Below are 20,822 nucleotides of genomic sequence, written 5' to 3'. Positions count from 1 at the left end.
GGGGAAGAGTCATGAAGAGAAATAGTCAATTGTAAGTTGTGGATTAAAGCTGTTTCCACAGCTGCGGAGAGCGTATGAGCTAAGCTAGGGGGTGAGGTGGTTTGTCCTACATAGCCCATGGAGAATGTGATATCATTTGCACTGTCTGTCCCCATCGCAGAACCTCGCTTTTCTATGTTCCTGTGAACTGCAAACCTGGATGTCCCATTTCAGTGAGGATTTGTGGGCTTGTGGTTTACCAAAATGCCTATGAGTGAAGTTCTGGTGTTTTTGTTCTGTTTTAAATAGCATACTGGCTGGCAGCTGCTATATTTAAATTTATCTTAATGTTGTTTAAAATGGGCAAAATATAAAACTATATAAATAAGTTATGCTGAAAGAGCCAGTTTGGTTTGAAGTGTAGCAGTGATCTTGGCTGTAGCATTTGTTAAAAGTTATAAATATATAAAATATATACATCCACTGTTGATAAGATTTTAGGTGTTCAGATTTTGTAATGCAGAAAAAAATTGCAAATTAAAGCTACATATCCAACTTTTTGTTATTTACTGTATCCAAAATGTATATGTTGCTTGTTGGTGCTTAATAACAAAATGTGCTTAAACATGTATCAGGCACAAAGTTTCTTCCATCAGGCTGTCATCTTGCATACATTTATGTGCTCCTTTATTTCCATGATGAATGGTCACTGAAGTACTTGCAGGATAGGGGGGAAAGAATAGATAGGACATAAATGCACTGGCAGATGTAGAGAAATAATTATGTAACCTAAATAATTTGTCATCTGCAAATTTTGCTACTTCAATACTTATTTCTCTTTCCAGATGATTAGTAAATACAGTAAACAATAATGGACCTAGTACAGAACTGTGAGGCACCTGCTATTAACCTTTGTCTATTATGAAAATTTAACATTTATTCCTACTTTTTCCCCTGTCTCTTGACCAATTTTTGGTCCAGGACAGTACTTTGCCTCTTACACTGTGACTCTTGGTTTCTTTAGTAGGCCCTTGAGAGGGACCTTTATAAAAGCCTTTTGAAAATCTAAATAAATTGTGAGCAGGTTCTCCTTCATCCACTACTTCGACACATTCAAAGAATTTTAATAGATTAGTGAAACATGACTTTTGTTTGCAGAAACTGTATCATATCATCATCTTCCACATGTGGTAGTGGTCTATTTTAAATGTGTTCTGCCAATTTACCGGTACCAATGTAATGCTTACTGATCTGTAATTCCCAAATCATCCAGGAGTTGTTTTTTAATATTTATTTGTTTGCTACCTTCCAGTCTGCTGGTGAAGTAGCTGTTTTTTAAATTAAAAATTACCTATCTTTGCTACCTGCTCTGCTACTTGATACTTGAGCTCCTTCAGAACTCTTGGATGTACCATCTGGGCCTGGTAAATTATTGCTTTTAAATTATGAATTTCTTCCAGTACTTTTTCCAGTCTCTGAGAATCTTTATTACTTACTCTGGACCTACTCATTTTTGGTATCTCTCTGATATTTTCAGCCATGAAGATTTATGCAAGGATGTTTTTCTAAAAGATATGCTCTAGGAATTTTGGGGGGGGAAGTTCTATGGCAGGAGGTCAGAATGGATAATCACAATGGTCTGTTCTGGCCTTGAAAGATATGAGTCCCTTTTATTTCTCAGCAATGTCCTTATCCTTAATTGCTCGCTTTCACACCTGATTATCTAGAAGACCCACAGGCTTCTTGCTTCCCATATACGAACCTTTAACAATTTGCTCTTAAAAGTCCATCTAAGACAGTCTAATTTCCCTCTTCCATATTGACTGACGCTATTTATTTCCTGTTTATTGGCTTCAGTAAGGTCAGATTTCCATATTCTGAGAGATCTCGGGTGCAAATAGTCAGTTATGGTCTACTCTTTGCCTTCCTGGTTCCATTTTTATTCAGCAGCACACATGCTGTCTGATACTGTTGTTTTAAGTAGTATCCATGCCACATCTAAGCAATTTACTTCCTTTACTTTTTAATTTGGGGCCTTTTTGGCTAGCCCCTCTTCATTTTATGGAAATCTTCCTGTCCAAATTTTAGTATCACTGTGTCACTTTTTGGTACCTTCCTCTCCTTTAGGAAGTTGAACATTATTATATTGAGGTCAGTATTACATAGTGGTTCAGCTACTTTTAATTCTTGAATTAATGCCTGTGCATTATGTAAAACCAAGTTGAGAAGCAATCATTTAATCTGTTGAGAAATTGCTTCTCTAACCTTTGGCCCATTGTGCTATTAGACCACTCTGTATATGATTAGTTGAGGTAATCCATTATTAGCCTGTTAACCTTTGCTACTTTTTTCTCTCTTTACACTCAATATCCTTTTCTTGATCTGGAGGCCAGCAATATAGCTAAGTTCCTATTCCAAAAATCGTTACATACTTCTAAACAAGGGGTCTTCTATATTCAGGAAAGAATTAGCATTAAAATAATAAGAGTATTGCAGGACAGAGTTAATGTCCATTGGTCCCATTCTGTAGGTTTAAATTTAACAGCTATGTACATTATGACTGACAAAATAGCGAGTGCTATTGCACCCCATTCTCCAGACTACAGTGCATTTACTGGGGGGAAAATGTTACATGGTCCTGACAAGTGGCTGCAAAAAAAAAAAAAAAACGGCTGTGCAACTTGAGAGTTCCTCTCTGTTTTTAACTTCCAGATTCCATTGAGTTAATTGCTAACATTTTTCTCAGTTTTGTATAATTTGGTATGCAATTGTTCTGTATATTTATTCTATGAACATCAACATCATTTGGTTTGAAGTCCTATCATTTGTACAGAATCTAAACATATGGCTATGGGATCAGAATCTGTAAACTTGGATGTATTAGTCCTTAAACACATCAACACACTGTAAAACTTCAGGTATGCTTTTTGAGTTCTGTGTAATAGCAAACATCTGCGTTAAAGTGCAGAACCATTCCATAATATCATTTAACATGATGGCACGAACTGAGTTATTTTAACCCTGATTAACATACTTCAAAATACATCCAAAAAGAATAAGCTTATTGGGAAAACTGATTTATTGAACTGCCTAAAGGTGGACTGACAAGAAATTTAGGGCCAGACATTCACCTACCAGTATTTTGAAAGATATGGCATTGAATAGTCTCTGGATGTATTTATAGAAATCTAGATGGAAAATCAAAAGAGAAAACTAGACTGAATATTGGGAAAATCAGTCAGTCTTCCAAGCGATGTGGTGGAGTATTTAAAATAATTTTAGTCATGTAAATGTGAAGCATAGATTAGGTTTTATTAAAAATATCAAGAATATTGTTCAGTTTTGCAAAACATCTTCATATTGATAAATAAGTAGGATCTGAACCAATACTCAGTGAAGACAATGAATAGACTCCTATTGACTTCATTTGAGATTGGATCAGGCCCACATGGATGTGTACTAGACATGCTCAAACATCAAAAGGATTTTTTTACTTCTAATATCTGCCACAGAAGATTAGACTGGATGACCCTGGGGCACTGCCTGCAACAGCTGTGTTTTACTGTCTGAAATAATAGTCATAATATCTGAAATAGGTACATGTTGATAGCAAAGTATTGTTTTATAAATATGCATCTATGAGACAATAAATGGTTATCCCAGGTTGCTAGTTAAAAAGCAGTGCCAATTATGTAGTCTGCCATTCTGTGTTTGCATGTTCAAACCTTCTGTTTGACAAATTAGTACTTGTTGATATTTAATAGAATGTCTTCATCCTTGTCAGTTTTTCAATCTAAAGTGTTTTCTAAAAGTCATAATTGTTTTAAAAATTACAGTAAAAATCCATTATATGTTTTACTTTTATGTTCTGTTTGTCTTCCTCAGTCAGAAGTACTGTACATTAAATGTTCTCAAACAATGTACTTAATTTACTTAATTCTAAATGTATTGTGGCTTTTTTCTTTCTTCAAGTCACTGCCAAAAAGCATGGTGTCGCGACTCTGCGAATCTAAAAAGATTTGTGCTGCAGCTGATATGCAACTTCAGGTATGTTCTTTGGCTTCAGGTTTCTCCACCACTAAATCTGAAACGACTTCCTAAATTTATAGGAACTAATATCAGATTAATTTGACTCTATTAATTTGTAAAATCTTACAAATTTTTGTAATTTAACACTTAGTGTTGTATCTGTGCTGTCTAAACAAATGCAAAATATTTAAACAATTGTTTTCAACTTCATTTTAATATGTTTTGGTCAACATTGTCAGTTGTCTGCATAAAGTTGGTGTTTTAATATGGATTTAGATGCTTATCTTTAGATACACAGCTTTGAAAATGGTTGCCTTTCACGCTTAAAAAAGTTTTAACAGGAAGCCATGAATTAAAATGGTACTTGATATTTTGTTTACTGAATGTTTTAAAATATCTCAAATATAAATTGAAAACAAAAGTATGCTGAAGTAGCCATCTTTGGTTGTATTTACTCTGACCAAAATTTTCAAACCTGGGACCCTACATTTAAGCTCACAAATCCATTGTGTGGCTCCGAAATAAAACCAATTTAATTATCAGAAATATGGAGCACCTTTAAATCCCACTAAACTCTGTGTGAGCTGGAGATGCTGAGTACCTTTTGAAAATCAGCCCAGTTTTATTTAGGTGATGAAATACGGATTTTGGTTTCCTGACATAAGCAGTCAGGTTTGAAAATATTGGTTTTTATTACTAAAAGGACACTGTCAAAGTTTTTAGGTCTAAAATCTGATCTACCTTATTATATTGTTATAGTTGTTGCTAAGTTCATGCAGTTCTGTCTGGCTTTTCTAGAGCAATAGTTTCAACGCTTTCTTTAAAAAGAAAAACTCCTCTGCTCAGCATTAGTACACTGCTCTGCACTCACAATTGGTGAACTTGTGCAACTGAGTAAAAACAATATTAGTAAGAAAATACATGTCCATTTCCACCTTCTAAGTCTTAGCATTATAATGAAAGGGGAGTTAAAACTTAGGTAAAATATGTTAGTCTTTCACTCTTCTTTTTTTAATAAAAAACCACAATACATATATGTCATTGTTGAAACAGGGAGCTTGTTTCCTCAATCCTAATAGAGCAATTACCGGTAAAAGTTAATAGTCACAAAGGCATTCAGATTAGCTATGTTTTTCATACTGATTAGTCAGCTTGTGTTTATATTCTGCTAACGCTTATTTTGTATGATTTTTCTCTATTCTTTTTTCCCTATGCTAAATACGTTTGTTTGTTTTTTACCACGATTGGTATAGCTTTAAAGTGAGGAAAACTGCTTTTAGGTGCTCCAAACAGGAGCACGCAGTCTCTTTTTAACAAATGCAGAAGCAAGAATCAGGTGGCAGTTTGGACAGTTGGGCAAAGGCTAGGGATTTGTGATTTCTTCTCTCTAAAAGATGTCCCAAAGACTGTGTGTCCTTCTCTACCAGCAACTGTTGAGTTTAAGTAAAACTGATTTTTAAAATGTCTTAATTAAACCTGTGCAAACTGCTGTGTGGACACGTCTGTTGATTTAAAACTGGTTATAATAGTTGAGCTTATATCTGTAAATTTACCTGTGCAAATTAAACTAATAAGCCAGGTTTATAGCAGGTTGAGTATCTACACAGGTTTGCACTGATTTAACTAAGTCAGTTTTTTAAGTCACACTTTTAGTTAAACCATTGCAACTTTGGGTGTCACTGGCCATGGTGGGTTCTGTGAGAGCTAAGTGATGTGGAGCGGAGCGCTACTTTACCTTTGTAATGTGAAAGCAGTGAAATGCCCCTGACAGTTCTGATTTTGAAATGCATAATTGTTGCTTATAATTGTTTTCGTATACAGACATGCTATGCTACTAAATCTGAGAGAGATCTGAGCGAGATTGTTTGCAGTGTAGAAGGAATCCATACAAGAATTAAATCAGAATTGCTCCAAACTGTACAACAGTTCTGAAAAAGCAAAATTTAATACTGATGAATGAATACTCAAAAAAACAAACAAACAAACAAAAACGCTGTTCATGAGAGCCGCTAATTTTGACTAATCCACCAGGGTACAGACCAGTAATTGATTTGAAATTCTGAAGTGGTGGACATGTGCTTTCAAACACAGACATTCTTTGTTCAGTAATATCTGTACTAGCAATAGAGCCCAAGGATTTCCTTTCAGCAGTCAATTTGTATTTGTCCTGGACCAGAGTTGCCATAAGCATTTGCCTCTCTATTTCAATGCGTCTTGAGAGAATCTAATAATAATGCCAGCTGGTGCATATAAACTAATCCCAGATAAAAAGACTGGTTGATGGTCGTTTCAGTTATTTAGTTCACAAAAATTGTTCCTGGATACGGGTGGATGGTGGTGAATACAGAGTTCCCACATGCCTTTGTAGAGATGTGTATTGTTTTCTGTGTAGTTATTTAAAGTTATAATCATTGGAATAAACTCTTGTATTTATTTTTAATTTAGTTAACTAGATATGTTCTCCTACATACATATTAATGTCCGAATAACCACATTCATTGCACACAAATTGGTAAAGAGCTTACTTATAACTGAAGACTCAAACTCATTTTCTTCAAAATTAGCAAAAGCACTTTGAGGGCTAAGTGCCATCCATGCCATTCATTATTTGACCTTTTGAAAATGAAAATGTTCGAATTTTCCAAGAGTAGGGAAATAACATAAATGTGTTTTAGCCTATTCAAAAAATAAATAGAACAATTTTAAGGTAACTTCTACTAATTTTTTATGGTATCTAAAAATAGGAGAATGAAATTAAATTGCTTTTTCATCCATAAACTTCAGTTTTGCTATAATAATTTCAGCTTTTGTGATCTCCAGCAGATTCTGGAGAGAGATGAGGAAACTTGAGTTCTGTACTCTACATTTAAATACACATCTTTTCAATATGCATATTGTTGTCATGTGGAGTAATCGCCTGTAAGCTTGGGCCTGCAGTAACTTTATTGGCACAGTATCAGAGGGGTAGCCGTGTTAGTCTGTATCAACAAAAACAATGAGGAGTCTGATGGCACCTTAAAGACTAACAGATTTATTAGGGCATAATCTTTTTTGGTTAAAAAACTACTTCTTCAGATGCATGGAGTGAAAATTACAGATACAAGCATAAATATACTGGCACATGAAGAGAAGGGAATCACTTTACAAGTGGAGAACCGGTGATGAAAAGGCCAATTCAGTCAGGGTGGATGTAGTCCACTCCCAATAATTGATGAGGAGGTGTCAATACCAAGAGAGGGAAAATTGCTTTTGTAGTAAGCCAGCCAGTCCCTATTCAAGCCCAAACTGATGGTGGTGAGTTTGCAAATGAATTGTAGCTCTGCAGTTTCTCTTTGAAATCTGCTTTTGAAGTTTTTTTGTTGTAGGATGACTACTTTTAAACCTGTTATTGAATGTCCAAGGAGACAGAAGTGTTCTGTTTGGCCTGTGTACATGGCAGAGGGGCATTGCTGGCACATGATGGCATATATCACATTAGTAGATGTGCAGGTGAATGAGCCCCTAATGGTGTGGCTGATATGGTTGGGTCCTATGGTGGTGTCGCTAGAGTAGATGTGGGGACAGAGTAGGCAACGGGGTTTGTTACAGGGATTGGTTCCTGGGTTAGTGTTTCTGTTATGTGGATTGTAGTTGTTGGTGAGTATTTGCTTCAGGTTAGGGGGCTGTCTGTAAGCGAGGACTGGCCTGCCTCCCAAGGTCTGTGAGAGTGAGGGATCGTTTTCCAGGATAGGCTGTAGATCGTTGATGATGTGCTGGAGAGGTTTTAGCTGGGGGCTGTACGTGATGGCCAGTGGTGTTCTGTTATTTTCCTTGTTACGCCTGTCCTGTAGCAGGTGACTTCTGGGTACCCGTCTCGCTCTGTCAATCTGTTTCCTCACTTCCCCAGGTGGGTATTGTAGTTTTAAGAATTCTTCATAAAGATCTTGTAGGTGTTTGTCTCTGTCTGAGGGATTGGAGCAAATACGATTGTATCTTAGGGCTTGGCTGTAGACAATGGATCGTGTGATGTGTCCTGGATGGAAGCTGGATGCATGTAGATAAGAATAGTGGTCAGTAGGTTTCCGGTATAGGGTGATGTTTATGTGACCATCACTTATTTGTACTGTAGTGTCCAGGAAGTGGATCTCTTGTGTGGACTGGTCCAGGCTGAGGTTGATGGTGGAGTGGAAATTGTTGAAATCCAGGTGGAATTCTTCAACGGCCACCTTCCCAAGATGTCATCAATGTAGCACAAGTAGAGGAGGGGCGCTAAGGGACGAGAGCTGAGGAAGCATTTTTCTAAGACGGCCATAAAAATGTTGGCATACCATCATTGGACTTTCAAAGAAATAACTGAGCGTGCTACATAAGACACAATTCCATTTTAGTCAGATCATCTCAACTTTTTTCTTCTGAGGCCCCCCGTAACATCTTATAAAAACTCCACGACCCACCTGCCACAACAACTGTTTTTCTGCATAGAAAAGCCAGGGCCAGCATTAGGGGGGTAGCAAGCTAAGTTGCTCAGGCTTTGGCTTCAGCCCTGCATGGCAGGGCTCAGGCTCAGGCTTGGGCTTTCTGCCCTGGGTCCCATAGCCCTACTTAGTGAACCCCCTGAAACCTGCTTGCGGCCCACCAGGAGGCGCGGGACGCCTGGTTGAGAGCTGCTGATGTAAATGACTCGCTCAGCTTTTTCACAGTACCGTCTCCCAAGTTCCCTATTTCGTGTATAGATTTTTTTTTTAAAAGAAGGGAGTAGAGGGGCCCAGAGGTTATAAAAGAAAGGGTCTCTCACCTGTCATTGTTGCGGGGGGGAGAAAGAGAGAGAAGGAAGCTAACTGGGTGTGAGAGAGACTCTATGATTTGGAGGAGAAGCCCTGTGCAGGAGGGTGCGATCCTGGATCCCCTGAAGTACTCTGACTAAATGGCTAAATTTCAGTACCCAGAAAGATAATGGAGCAAATAATCAAGCAATCAATTTGCAACCACCTAGAAGAAAATAAAATGAAAAGTAACAGTCAGCATGGATTTGTCAAGAACAAATCATGTCAAACCAACCTAATAGCTTTCTTTGACAGGGTAACAAGCCTTGTGGATAAGGGGGAAGCGGTAGATGTGGTATATCTTGATTTTAGTAAGGCTTTTGATACCATCTTGCATGACCTTCTCATAAACAAGCTAAGGAAATACAACCTAGATAGAGCTACTATAAGGTTGGGGGGGAGGGCATAACTGTTTGGAAAAACATTCCCAAAGAGTAGTTACCAGTGATTCACAGTCAAACTGGAGGGGCATATGAAGTAGGGTCCCACAGGTATCGGTTCTGGGTCTGGTTCTGTTCAATATCTTCATCAACGATCTAGATAATAGCACAGAGAGTACACTTACAAAGTTTGCGGATGATACCAAACTGGGAGGGGTTGCAAGTGCTTTGAAGGATAGAATTAAAATCAAAATGATCTGGACAAACTGGAGAAATGGTCTGAGGTGAATAGGATGAAATTCAGTAAGGACAAATGCAAAGTACTCCACTTAGGGAGGAACAGTCAGTAGCACACATACAAAACAGGAAATGTCTGCCTAAGAAGGAGTACTCCCAGAAAGGGATCTGAAGGTCATAGTGGATCACAACCTAAATATGAATCAACAGTGTAACGCTGTTACCAAAAAAACGAACATAATTCTGGGATATATTATCAGGAATGTTGTAAGCAAGACACAAGAAATAATTCCACTCTACTCTCTGCTGATTAGGCCTCAACTGGAGAATTGCGTCCATTTCTGGGCGCCACATTTCAGGTAAGATGTGGACGAATTGGAAAAAGTCCAGAGAAGAGCAACAAAAAAGATTCAAGATCTAGAAAACATGACCTTTGAGGGAAGATTGAAAAAGTTTGGTTTGTTTAGTCTGGAGAAGAGAAGATTGAGAGGGGACATAAGTTTTCAAGTACATAAAAGGCTGTTACAAGGAGGAGGGAGAAAAATTGCTCTCCGTAACCTCTGAAGATAGGACAAGAAGCAATGGGCTTAAATTGCAGCAAGGGCAGTTTAGGTTGGACTTTAGGAAAAACTTCCTAACTCTCAGGGTCATTAAGCATTGGAATAAATTGCTTGGGAATGTTGTGGAATCTCCATCATTGGAGATTTTTTAAGGGCAGGTTAAACAAACACCTGTCAGGAATCGTTTAGATTATACTTAGTCCTTCCATGAGTGCAGGGGACTAGACTAGATGACCTCTAGAGATTCCCTCCAATCCTACAATTCAAGGATTCTAAATCCCTGTCATAAATATAAAGGGAAAGGTAAGCCCCTTTGAAATCCCTCCTGGCCAGGGGAAAGCTCCTCTCACCTGTAAAGGGTTAAGAAGCTAAAGGTAACCTCGCTGGCACCTGACCAAAATGACCAATGAGGAGACAAGATACTTTCAAAAGCTGGGAGGAGGGAGAGAAACTAAGGGTTTCTGTCTGTCTATATGCTGTTTCTGCTGGGGATAGACCAGGAATGGAGTCTTAGAACTTTTAGTAAGTAATCTAGCTAGGTATGCGTTAGATTATGATTTCTTTAAATGGCTGAGAAAAGAACTGTGCTGAATAGAATAACTATTTCTGTCTGTGTATCTTTTTTGTAACTTAAGGTTTTGCCTAGAGGGGTTCTCTATGTTTTGAATCTAATTACCCTGTAAGGTATCTACCATCCTGATGTTACAGGGGGGATTTCTTCATTTCTATTTACTTCTGTTTTTATTAAAAGTCTTCTTGTAAGAAACTGAATGCTTTTTCATTGTTCTCAGATCCAAGGGTTTGGGTCTGTGGTCACCTATGCAAATTGGTGAGGCTTTTTATCCAACATTTCCCAGGAAAGGGGGGGGTGCAAGTGTTGGGAAGATTGTTCATTGTTCTTAAGATCCAAGGGTCTGGGTCTGTTGTCACCTAGGCAAATTGGTGAGGCTTTTTACCAAACCTTGTCCAGGAAGTGGGGTGCAAGGTTTTGGGAAGTATTTTGGGGGGAAAGACGTTTCCAAACAGCTCTTCCCCAGTGACCAGTATTTGTTTGGTGGTGGTAGCGGCCAATCCAAGGACAAAGGGTGGAATATTTTGTACCTTGGGGAAGTTTTGACCTAAGCTGGTAAAGATAAGCTTAGGAGGTTTTTCATGCAGGTTCCCACATCTGCACCCTAGCGTTCAGAGTGGGGAAGGAACCGTGACATGGTGGCATAGTGGTGGGATTAACCTGAAATCATTTTGAGATCCAGCTGAGATTTTTTGAACTAGAAATACAGATTTTAAAAAGGAAATTTTTTTTTTCCTTTGGAAAGGAAGTCCAGAAAGCAGCTGAAACTGAAAGCAGCTTGTTTTTTCTCTGCTTTGTGGCCAAGCAGAGACAAAAGGGGATTATCTTTATGAATTGCAGGTTTTCTTTGCCTGGAGGCAGGATACTTAACTCCTGCAGGGAAATTCACAGTCTTCCAACCCAGAGGGTTTTTTTTCCCTAAAAGTAAATGGGGGGGGGGGTGTTCTACCCATTTGCCTGGAGACAAAATTGGCAGGGTTTTTTTTTTTTTAGGATTTTGATTTTTTACAAGGAGCACAAGTTTAAAAAGGAAATTTTTTTTCCTTTGGGCTGCTGGTAAGCAGGTTTCCAAGTAGTTGGAGGTTTTTTGCTTTGATTTGGGCCCAGAGCAAAGACAAGGGAATTGTCTTTTTCTGTAGGCTGACAATCACTATCAGAGAATAGGTATTCTATTCCAGCACAGCAAAATTTTACAGCCAAGTTTTGTTTGTTTATTTCTAAACCTCGGGTGTAAAGTTAGTTAAAAACAGAGAGGTTAGAATGACAAAATCCATGGCTCGACAAAAGATGGAATTAGCCAGATTTCAGGCTGAGGAAAGACAAAGGGAACATGAAAGACAGATAGAACTCACGCGGCTGCAGAAGGAGAAGAAGGAACAAGAAAGGGAGGCAGCGAGAGAGGCAGCGAAAGGGGCGCAACAACACCAAGCGGCTGCTCACAGGAGAGCTATGGAAGCAAGGGACAAAGAACTGGAGGAGAAGGAAAAAGAGAGGAAGTATGTGGAGGAGATAGAGAAGATAAAGGCTCAGCAGAATATCCCAGCAAACCCTAGCAATCCTTCTCCAAGTACCACTTCCCATCCCAGAAAGTTCCCCACCTACAAAGCAGGCGATGATACTGAGGCCTTCCTCGAAAACTTCGAAAGGGCCTGCCTTGGGTACAACATCTCTACTGACCAATACATGGTAGAGCTGAGGCCGCAGCTCAGTGGACCCTTAGCTGAGGTGGCAGCTGAAATGCCTAAAGAACACATGAACAAGTATGAACTGTTTAAATCCAAGGCGAGAGTCAGAATGGGGATAACACCCGAGCAGTCTCGTCGGAGGTTCAGAGCCCTAAGGTGGAAACCAGACGTGTCATTTACCCGACATGCCTACCACATTGTGAAACATTGGGATGCCTGGATATCAGGAGCAAGTGTTGACTCTCCAGTAAATTTGCCCTTCCTAATGCAAATGGAACAATTCTTAGAGGGTGTTCCTGAGGAAATAGAAAGATACATCCTAGATGGGAAACCCAAAACTGTAATCGAGGCAGGAGAGATTGGAGCCAGATGGGTGGAGGTGGCAGAGAAGAAGAAAACTGGTCGCAGTTGGAGCGGAGACCAGAAGGGACAACCCCAGACCACACCCTATTACCGGGGGCCGCCCAAGGCCCCACCTACCTCCCAAAGAACCCTCTAGACCCCTTATCGTCCCACCACCCCATTCTCCAGCAACCCACCTCGCCCCAGTGACCCGTCAGCTGGACGATGTTTTAAATGTAACGAGCTGGGGCATGTAAAGGCCAACTGCCCCAAGAACCCCAACAGATTACAGTTCATTGCACTGGAATCACACCAGAGGTCCGCAGGCCCAGATACCTCCCAGATACCCTTGGAGCGGAGGGAAACTGTGAGTGTGGGCGGGAAGAAGCTCACCGCGTGGAGGGACACCGGAGCACAAGTGTCAGCTATCCATGCTTCCTTAGTGGACCCCAATTTAATCAACCCAGAGATCCAAGTGACGATTCAACCCTTCAAGTCCAACTCTTTCAATTTGCATACAGCCAAGTTGCCTGTCCAGTACAAGGGCTGGTCAGGAATGTGGACAATGATGATTATCTCATCCCCATGTTGTTGGGGGAAGACTTGGCCAATCATGTGAAGCAGGCCAAGAGGGTGGGAACGGTCACCCGCAGCCAGGCTAAACAAGCCGTGAGGCCTAGCTCTGTTCCGGAAACTTCTATCAGGACCCGGTCAGAGGTGATGGACCTGGACCCCAGGCCAACGTCTGCAACAGCAGTAGTGGATCCAGTCCCAGAGACCCAGACGGACCCAGTCCCAGAACCGGAACCAGCCGAACAACCAACACCAGAACAATTGTCAGCACTGAATCCAGTACTTGCAACCTCAACACCAGAGGGCCCCACCGAACCTGAACTGGCAGCAGCCGATAACCCTACACAAGAGGCTCAGCCGGAGCCTGAATACCAACATAGTGCACCAGCGGAGAGTGGTTCACATTCAACTGAAACAGCTCCATCCCCTATATCGCTTCCAGAGGGACCAAGCCTAGGTCCACAATCCCATGAGGAACTGATGTGTCCAACATCAAGGGAACAGTTCCAGACCGAACAGGAAGCAGATGAAAGCCTCCAGAGAGCTTGGACGGCGGCACGGAGCAACCCACCGCCTCTCAGCTCTTCTAATCGATCCACGTTTGTTGCAGAAAGAGGACTTCTATACAAGGAAACTCTTTCTGGTGGACACCAGGAAGACTGGCATCCTCAGAGACAGTTGGTAGTTCCAACTAAATACCGGGCCAAGCTCTTGAGCTTAGCCCATGATCACCCTAGTGGCCATGCTGGGGTGAACAGGACCAAAGACCGTTTGGGGGGGTCATTCCACTGGGAGGGAATGGACAAGGATGTTTCTACCTATGTCCAGTCTTGTGAGGTGTGCCAAAGAGTGGGAAAACCCCAAGACCAGGTCAAAGCCCCTCTCCAGCCACTCCCCATCATTGAAGTTCCATTTCAGCAAGTAGCTGTGGATATTCTGGGTCCTTTTCCGAAAAAGACAGCCAGAGGGAAACAGTACATACTGACTTTCATGGATTTTGCCACTCGATGGCCGGAAGCAGTAGCTCTAAGCAACACCAGGGCTAAAAGTGTGTGCCAGGCACTAGCAGACATTTTGCCAGGGTAGGTTGGCCCTTCGACATCCTCACAGATGCAGGGACTAATTTCCTGGCAGGAACTATGGAAAACCTTTGGGAAGCTCATGGGGTAAATCACTTGGTTGCCACTCCTTACCACCATCAAACAAATGGCATGGTGGAGAAGTTTAATGGAACTTTGGGGGCCATGATACGTAAATTCGTAAATGAGCACTCCAATGATTGGGACCTAGTGTTGCAGCAGTTGCTCTTTGCCTACAGAGCTGTACCACACCCCAGTTTAGGGTTTTCCCCGTTTGAACTTGTATGTGGCCGTGAGGTTAAGGGGCCATTGCAGTTGGTGAAGCAGCAATGGGAGGGATTTACACCTTCTCCAGGAACTAACATTCTGGACTTTGTAACCAACCTACAAAACACCCTCCGAACCTCTTTAGCCCTTGCTAAAGAAAACTTACAGGATGCTCAAAAAGAGCAAAAAGCCTGGTATGATAAACATGCCAGAGAGCGTTCCTTCAAAGTAGGAGACCAGGTCATGGTCTTAAAGGCGCTCCAGGCCCATAAAATGGAAGCATCGTGGGAAGGGCCATTCACGGTCCAGGAGCGCCTGGGAGCTGTTAATTATCTCATAGCATTCCCCACCTCCAACCGAAAGCCTAAGGTGTACCATATTAATTCTCTAAAGCCCTTTTATTCCAGAGAATTAAAGGTTTGTCAGTTTACAGCCCAGGGAGGAGACAACGCTGAGTGGCCCGAAGGTGTCTACTACGAAGGGAAATGTGCTGGAGGTGTGGAAGAGGTGAACCTCTCCATGACCCTTGGGCGTATGCAGCGACAGCAGATCAAGGAGCTGTGCACTAGTTACGCGCCAACGTTCTCAGCCACCCCAGGACTGACTGAACGGGCATACCACTCCATTGACACAGGTAATGCTCACCCAATTAGGGTCCAAACTTACCGGGTGTCTCCTCAAGCTAAAACTGCTATAGAACGGGAGATCCAGGATATGTTACAGATGGGTGTAATCCGCCCCTCTGAAAGTGCATGGTCATCTCCAGTGGTTCTAGTTCCCAAACCAGATGGGGAAATACGTTTTTGCATGGACTACCGTAAACTAAATGCTGTAACTCGCCCAGACAACTATCCAGTGCCACACACAGATGAACTATTAGAGAAACTGGGACGGGCCCAATTCATCTCTACCTTGGACTTAACCAAGGGGTACTGGCAGGTACCGCTAGATGAATCTGCCAAGGAAAGGTCAGCCTTCACCACACATCTTGGGCTGTATGAATTTAATGTACTCCCTTTCGGGCTGCGAAATGCACCCACCACCTTCCAAAGACTTGTAGATGGTCTCCTAGCGGGATTAGGAGAATATGCAGTCGCCTACCTTGACGATGTGGCCATATTTTCGGATTCCTGGGCAGACCACCTGGAACATCTACAAAAGGTCCTTGAGCGCATAAGGGAGGCAGGACTAACTGTTAAGGCTAAGAAGTGTCAAATAGGCCTAAACAGAGTGACTTACCTTGGACACCAAGTGGGTCAAGGAACTATCAGCCCCCTACAGGCCAAAGTGGATGCTATCCAAAAGTGGCCTGTCCCAAAGTCAAAGAAACAGGTTCAATCCTTCTTAGGCTTGGCCGGTTATTAGAGACAATTTGTACCGCAATACAGCCAAATCGCCGCCCCACAGACAGACCTAACCAAACAGAAACAGCCAAATGCTGTTCAGTGGACAGAAAAGTGTCAGAAGGCCTTTAACAAGCTTAAAGCGACACTCATGTCTGACCCTGTACTAAGGGCCCCAAACTTTGACAAACCGTTCCTAGTAACCACAGATGCGTCCGAGTGTGGTGTGGGAGCAGTTTTAATGCAGAAAGGACCTGATCAAGAATTCCATCCTGTAGTGTTTCTCAGCAAAAAACTGTCTGAGAGGGAAAGCAACTGGTCAGTCACTGAAAAAGAATGTTACGCCATTGTCTACGCTCTGGAAAATCTACGCCCATATATTTCGGGACGGCGTTTCCACCTGCAAACCGACCATGCTGCACTGAAGTGGCTTCACACCGTCAAAGAAACTAACAAAAAACTTCTTCGGTGGAGTTTAGCTCTCCAAGATTTTGATTTCAACATCCAACACATCTTTAACAAAGTGGCTGATGCACTCTCCCGTGAAAGTTTCCCAGAATCAACTGGTTAAAATCGTCCTTGAGATGTAGAAAATATTGTTAGTCTTTATGTACTTGGTAGTATATTTAGAAATGCATGTGTCTTATTAACTCTGTTTTTCCTAGAGCTCCAGGAAGAAATCCCAGCCAGTGTTTCACCCTAGCTGAGATTTGGGGGGCGTGTCATCAATATAAAGGGAAGGGTAAACCCCTTTGAAATCCCTCCTGGCCAGGGGAAAGCTCCTCTCACCTGTAAAGCGTTAAGAAGCTAAAGGTAACCTCGCTGGCACCTGACCAAAATGACCAATGAGGAGACAAGATACTTTCAAAAGCTGGGAGGAGGGAGAGAAACAAAGGGTCTCTGTCTGTCTATATGCTGTTTCTGCTGGGGATAGACCAGGAATGGAGTCTTAGAACTTTTAGTAAGTAATCTAGCTAGGTATGCGTTAGATTATGATTTCTTTAAATGGCTGAGAAAAGAACTGTGCTGAATAGAATAACTATTTCTGTCTGTGTATCTTTTTTGTAACTTAAGGTTTTGCCTAGAGGGGTTCTCTATGTTTTGAATCTAATTACCCTGTAAGGTATCTACCATCCTGATTTTACAGGGGGGATTTCTTTACTTCTATTTACTTCTATTTCTATGAAAAGTCTTCTTGTAAGAAAACTGAATGCTTTTTCATTGTTCTCAGATCCAAGGGTTTGGGTCTGTGGTCACCTATGCAAATTGGTGAGGCTTTTTATCCAACATTTCCCAGGAAAGGGGGGGTGCAAGTGTTGGGAGGATTGTTCATTGTTCTTAAGATCCAAGGGTCTGGGTCTGTAGTCACCTAGGCAAATTGGTGAGGCTTTTTACCAAACCTTGTCCAGGAAGTGGGGTGCAAGGTTTTGGGAAGTATTTTGGGGGGAAAGACGTTTCCAAACAGCTCTTCCCCAGTGACCAGTATTTGTTTGGTGGTGGTAGCGGCCAATCCAAGGACAAAGGGTGGAATATTTTGTACCTTGGGGAAGTTTTGACCTAAGCTGGTAAAGATAAGCTTAGGAGGTTTTTCATGCAGGTTCCCACATCTGTACCCTAGCGTTCAGAGTGGAGAAGGAACCTTGACAATCCCAAACAAAGAACTCTTGAGTGGTGAGGAAATTAAGGAAGGGAATGATAAATTAGAATTCTGTTGGTTTGTGTGGATCGGTATATCTCATATGTTGTTTAAAGTAAAGGATAAGTGTTTTAGAATCCCTTCTGCAATGTCTATGGGTTACATGTTTCAGCTAAACTGTACACCAGAGTGCTCACAAGGCTGAAATTATAAGAAAGGGTATGCTTAAGCAACTGGTGTATCTTGGCAGGGGGTGGTGGTGGTTCTGAGAATCTAAGGCAGCTGGACCCTGAGTTCCAACTTCTGTGAAGGCGTAACAGACACTGTGCCCAGCGTAGGGTGACCAGATGTCCCTATTTTATAGGGACAGTCCCAGTATTGGGAGCTTTGTCTTATATAGGCGCCTATTACCACCCATCCCCTGTGACTTGCTAGCTGGTCACCCTAGCCCAGTGAGATGTATTCCAGAGAGACCAAAGAAACAGTGCCGGAGGCTACCCAGACAGAGGGAAGCTTAGAATCACATGGGTCTGGCATGTGAGACTGAAACGTGGAAGCCTGGTGAATGTCCAGCAGGGGGAGCTTTAACAGCGCCGTGACAAATGTCTGATAGAAACTTTAATCTCGGTATATTTCAGTAAAAAGCCATTTCTGTTTGGTTTGGATTTGCATGATAGCGCAGAGCTAGTACACAGTCAATCTCCTGAATTGTCTCAGAGCTCCCAAAGCAGTAAAGGAGTTAATATAGTAGTATGGTATTACATGAGTATTGATAAAGGATAAGACATTAATGTTACCTCCTGACAGCAAGAATCACAGATTCATCTCCTTCCAGCAGGAGCACAGTGGTTTCCTCTGAAACATCCAGGTGCTCCACTCAGATGTTGGGGAGGGGCTGGAGTTAACTATTTCTTTGTAACCCCTAAAGATATTTATTTCAGTGGGATTTGGACTGGGCCACTTTTTCCACAGGCAAGAAATCCTGTATGGGTCCCTACAGTGCTTAGTGTAGCTGGTGCTCCACCTAACAGTTGGTCATCCTACTGCAGTCTGACTCCTGGTTTAGGCATAATGTCTGTCTCCATCAAATCGTTGCAGAATATTGTGAATTGGACAATTGTTTCTCATTTTGTCTGCCCCACAAAACTCCCACAAAACATTTAGTCTCACAAATCAACATGCTGCTTCTCCATTTCCCACTCTATGACCTCCAACCCTGAAAAACCCTCAGCACCTCTCATACAATTCCTGAGTCCTATAAAAGTCCCACATATGCTGCTCCAAGTACCTGTAAAATATCGATCTCTTTCAGTAGCACTTCTTTCCTAATTCCCTTACCTCTTATTATGCCTGGGACCCTGACAAAGTGAACATCTGAAGAAGTGGTTCGGGACTATTTAGAAAAGCTGGACGTGCACAAGTCCATGGGGCCGGATGCGTTGCATCCGAGAGTGCTAAAGGAATTGGCGGATGTGATTGCAGAGCCATTGCCCATTATTTTTGAAAACTCATGGCAATCCGGGAAGGTCCCAGACAACTGGAAAAAGGCTAATGTAGTGCCCATCTTTAAAAAAGGGAAGAAGGAGGATCCTGGGAACTACAGGCCAGTCAGCCTCACCTCAGTCCCTGGAAAAATCGTGGAGCAGGTCCTCAAGGAATCAATTCTGAAGCACTTAGACAAGAAGAAAGTGATCAGGAAGAGTCAGCATGGATTCACCAAGGGAAAGTCATGCCTGACTAATCTAATTGCCTTCTATGATGAGATAACTGGTTCTGTGGATGAAGGGAAAGCAGTGGACGTGTTATTCCTTGACTTTAGCAAAGCTTTTGACACGATCTCCCACAGTACTCTTGTCAGCAAGTTAAAGAAGTGTGGGCTGGATGTATGCACTACAAGGTGGGTAGAAAGTTTGCTAGATTGTCGGGCTCAACGGGTAGTGATCAATGGCTCCATGTCTAGTTGACAGCCGGTGTCTAGCAGAGTGCCCCAAGGGTTGGTCCTGGGGATGGTTTTGTTCAATATCTTCATTAATGATCTGGAGGATGGTGTGGATTGCACCCTCAGCAAGTTTGTGGATGACACTAAACTGGGAGGAGTGGTAGATACACTGGAGGGTAGGGATAGGATACAGAGGGACCTAGACAAATTAGAGGATTGGGCCAAAAGAAGTCTGATGAGCTTCAACAAGGACAAGTGCAGAGTCCTGCACTTAAGACGGAAGAATCCTATGCACCGCTACAGACTAGGGACCAAATGGCTAGGCAGCAGTCCTGCAGAGAAGGACCTAGGGGTGACAGTGGACGAGAAACTGGATATGAGTCAACAGTGAGCCCTTGTTGCCAAGAAGGCCAGTGGCATTTTGGGGTGTATAAGTAGGGGCATTGCCAGCAGATCGAGGGACGTGATCGTTCCCCTCTATTCGACATTGGGGAGGCCTCGACTGGAGTACTGTGTCCAGTTTTGGGCCCCACACTATAAGAAGGATGTGGATAAATTGGAGAGAGTCCAGCGAAGGGCAACAAAAATGATTAGGGGTCTGGAACACATGATTTATGAGGAGAGGCTGAGAGAACTAGGTTTGTTTAGTCTACGGAAGAGAAGAATGAGGGGGGATTTGATAGCAGCTTTTAACTACCTGAAGAGTGGATCCAAAGAGGATGGATCTAGACTATTCTCAGTGATAGCAGATGACAGAACAAAGAGTAATGGTCTCAAGTTGCAGTGGGGGAGATTTAGGTTGGATATTAGGAAAAACTTTTTCACTCGGAGGGTGGTGAAACACTGGAATGGGTTACCTAGGGAGGTGGTGGAATCCCCTTCCTTAGAAGTTTTTAAGGTCAGGCTTGACAAACCCCTGGCTGGGATGATTTAATTGGGGATTGGTCCTGTTTTGAGCAGGGGGTTGGACTAGATGACCTCCTGAGGTCCCTTGCAACCCTGATATTCTATGATTCTATGATCTTCCCCAGAGCACGATAGTAGCCCAGTTCTAGAGGGAACTTGAGAGGTGCGACCAGTGGCTCCTTCTGCCATCTGTCTCGACACTTTTGGTGTCCACTGCTTAATTCTTCACAGCAGTTGTGATCTTCTACTCTTTATGGTCCCATACATAGCATGTGCATCCTAGTAACATCATGTTGGGCTGTGCTATGTCTTTCAAAATACCTTCCTTGGGTTCTGAGAAACAGTCTCATTAATAAGAGACTATTTTAAAACTTTTTTTTTTTTTCCAAAAGGTGGACTTCTGTGGGACATTAGGCATGGGTTTCAATTTTGTTTAAGGTAGATAAATATATAAGCTTATGGAGGTTGACAGTGTGGGGCAGGGAACTAATCTT

General features: G+C 42.1%; 1 protein-coding gene across 8 annotated transcripts in view; it reads left to right on the top strand.

The window, feature by feature from the left end:
• Positions 1-20,822, top strand: part of MIPEP (mitochondrial intermediate peptidase) — a 138,569-nt gene that overhangs the window by 63,226 nt on the left and 54,521 nt on the right. For all 8 annotated transcript variants that reach the window (XR_013345044.1, XR_013345046.1, XR_013345045.1 and 5 more), the window contains one exon: positions 3,952-4,026. Coding sequence is in view for 4 of the 8 variants with exons in the window: in XM_077809421.1 (XP_077665547.1) it covers positions 3,952-4,026 (75 nt within the window). In the remaining 4 variants the exon portion in view is untranslated. The remainder of the gene's footprint in view (positions 1-3,951; positions 4,027-20,822) is intronic.

This window comes from Eretmochelys imbricata, chromosome 1 (genome assembly GCF_965152235.1).
Source record: "Eretmochelys imbricata isolate rEreImb1 chromosome 1, rEreImb1.hap1, whole genome shotgun sequence".
Taxonomy (NCBI): domain Eukaryota; kingdom Metazoa; phylum Chordata; order Testudines; family Cheloniidae; genus Eretmochelys; species Eretmochelys imbricata.
This window is presented reverse-complemented; position numbering and strand designations above follow the sequence as displayed.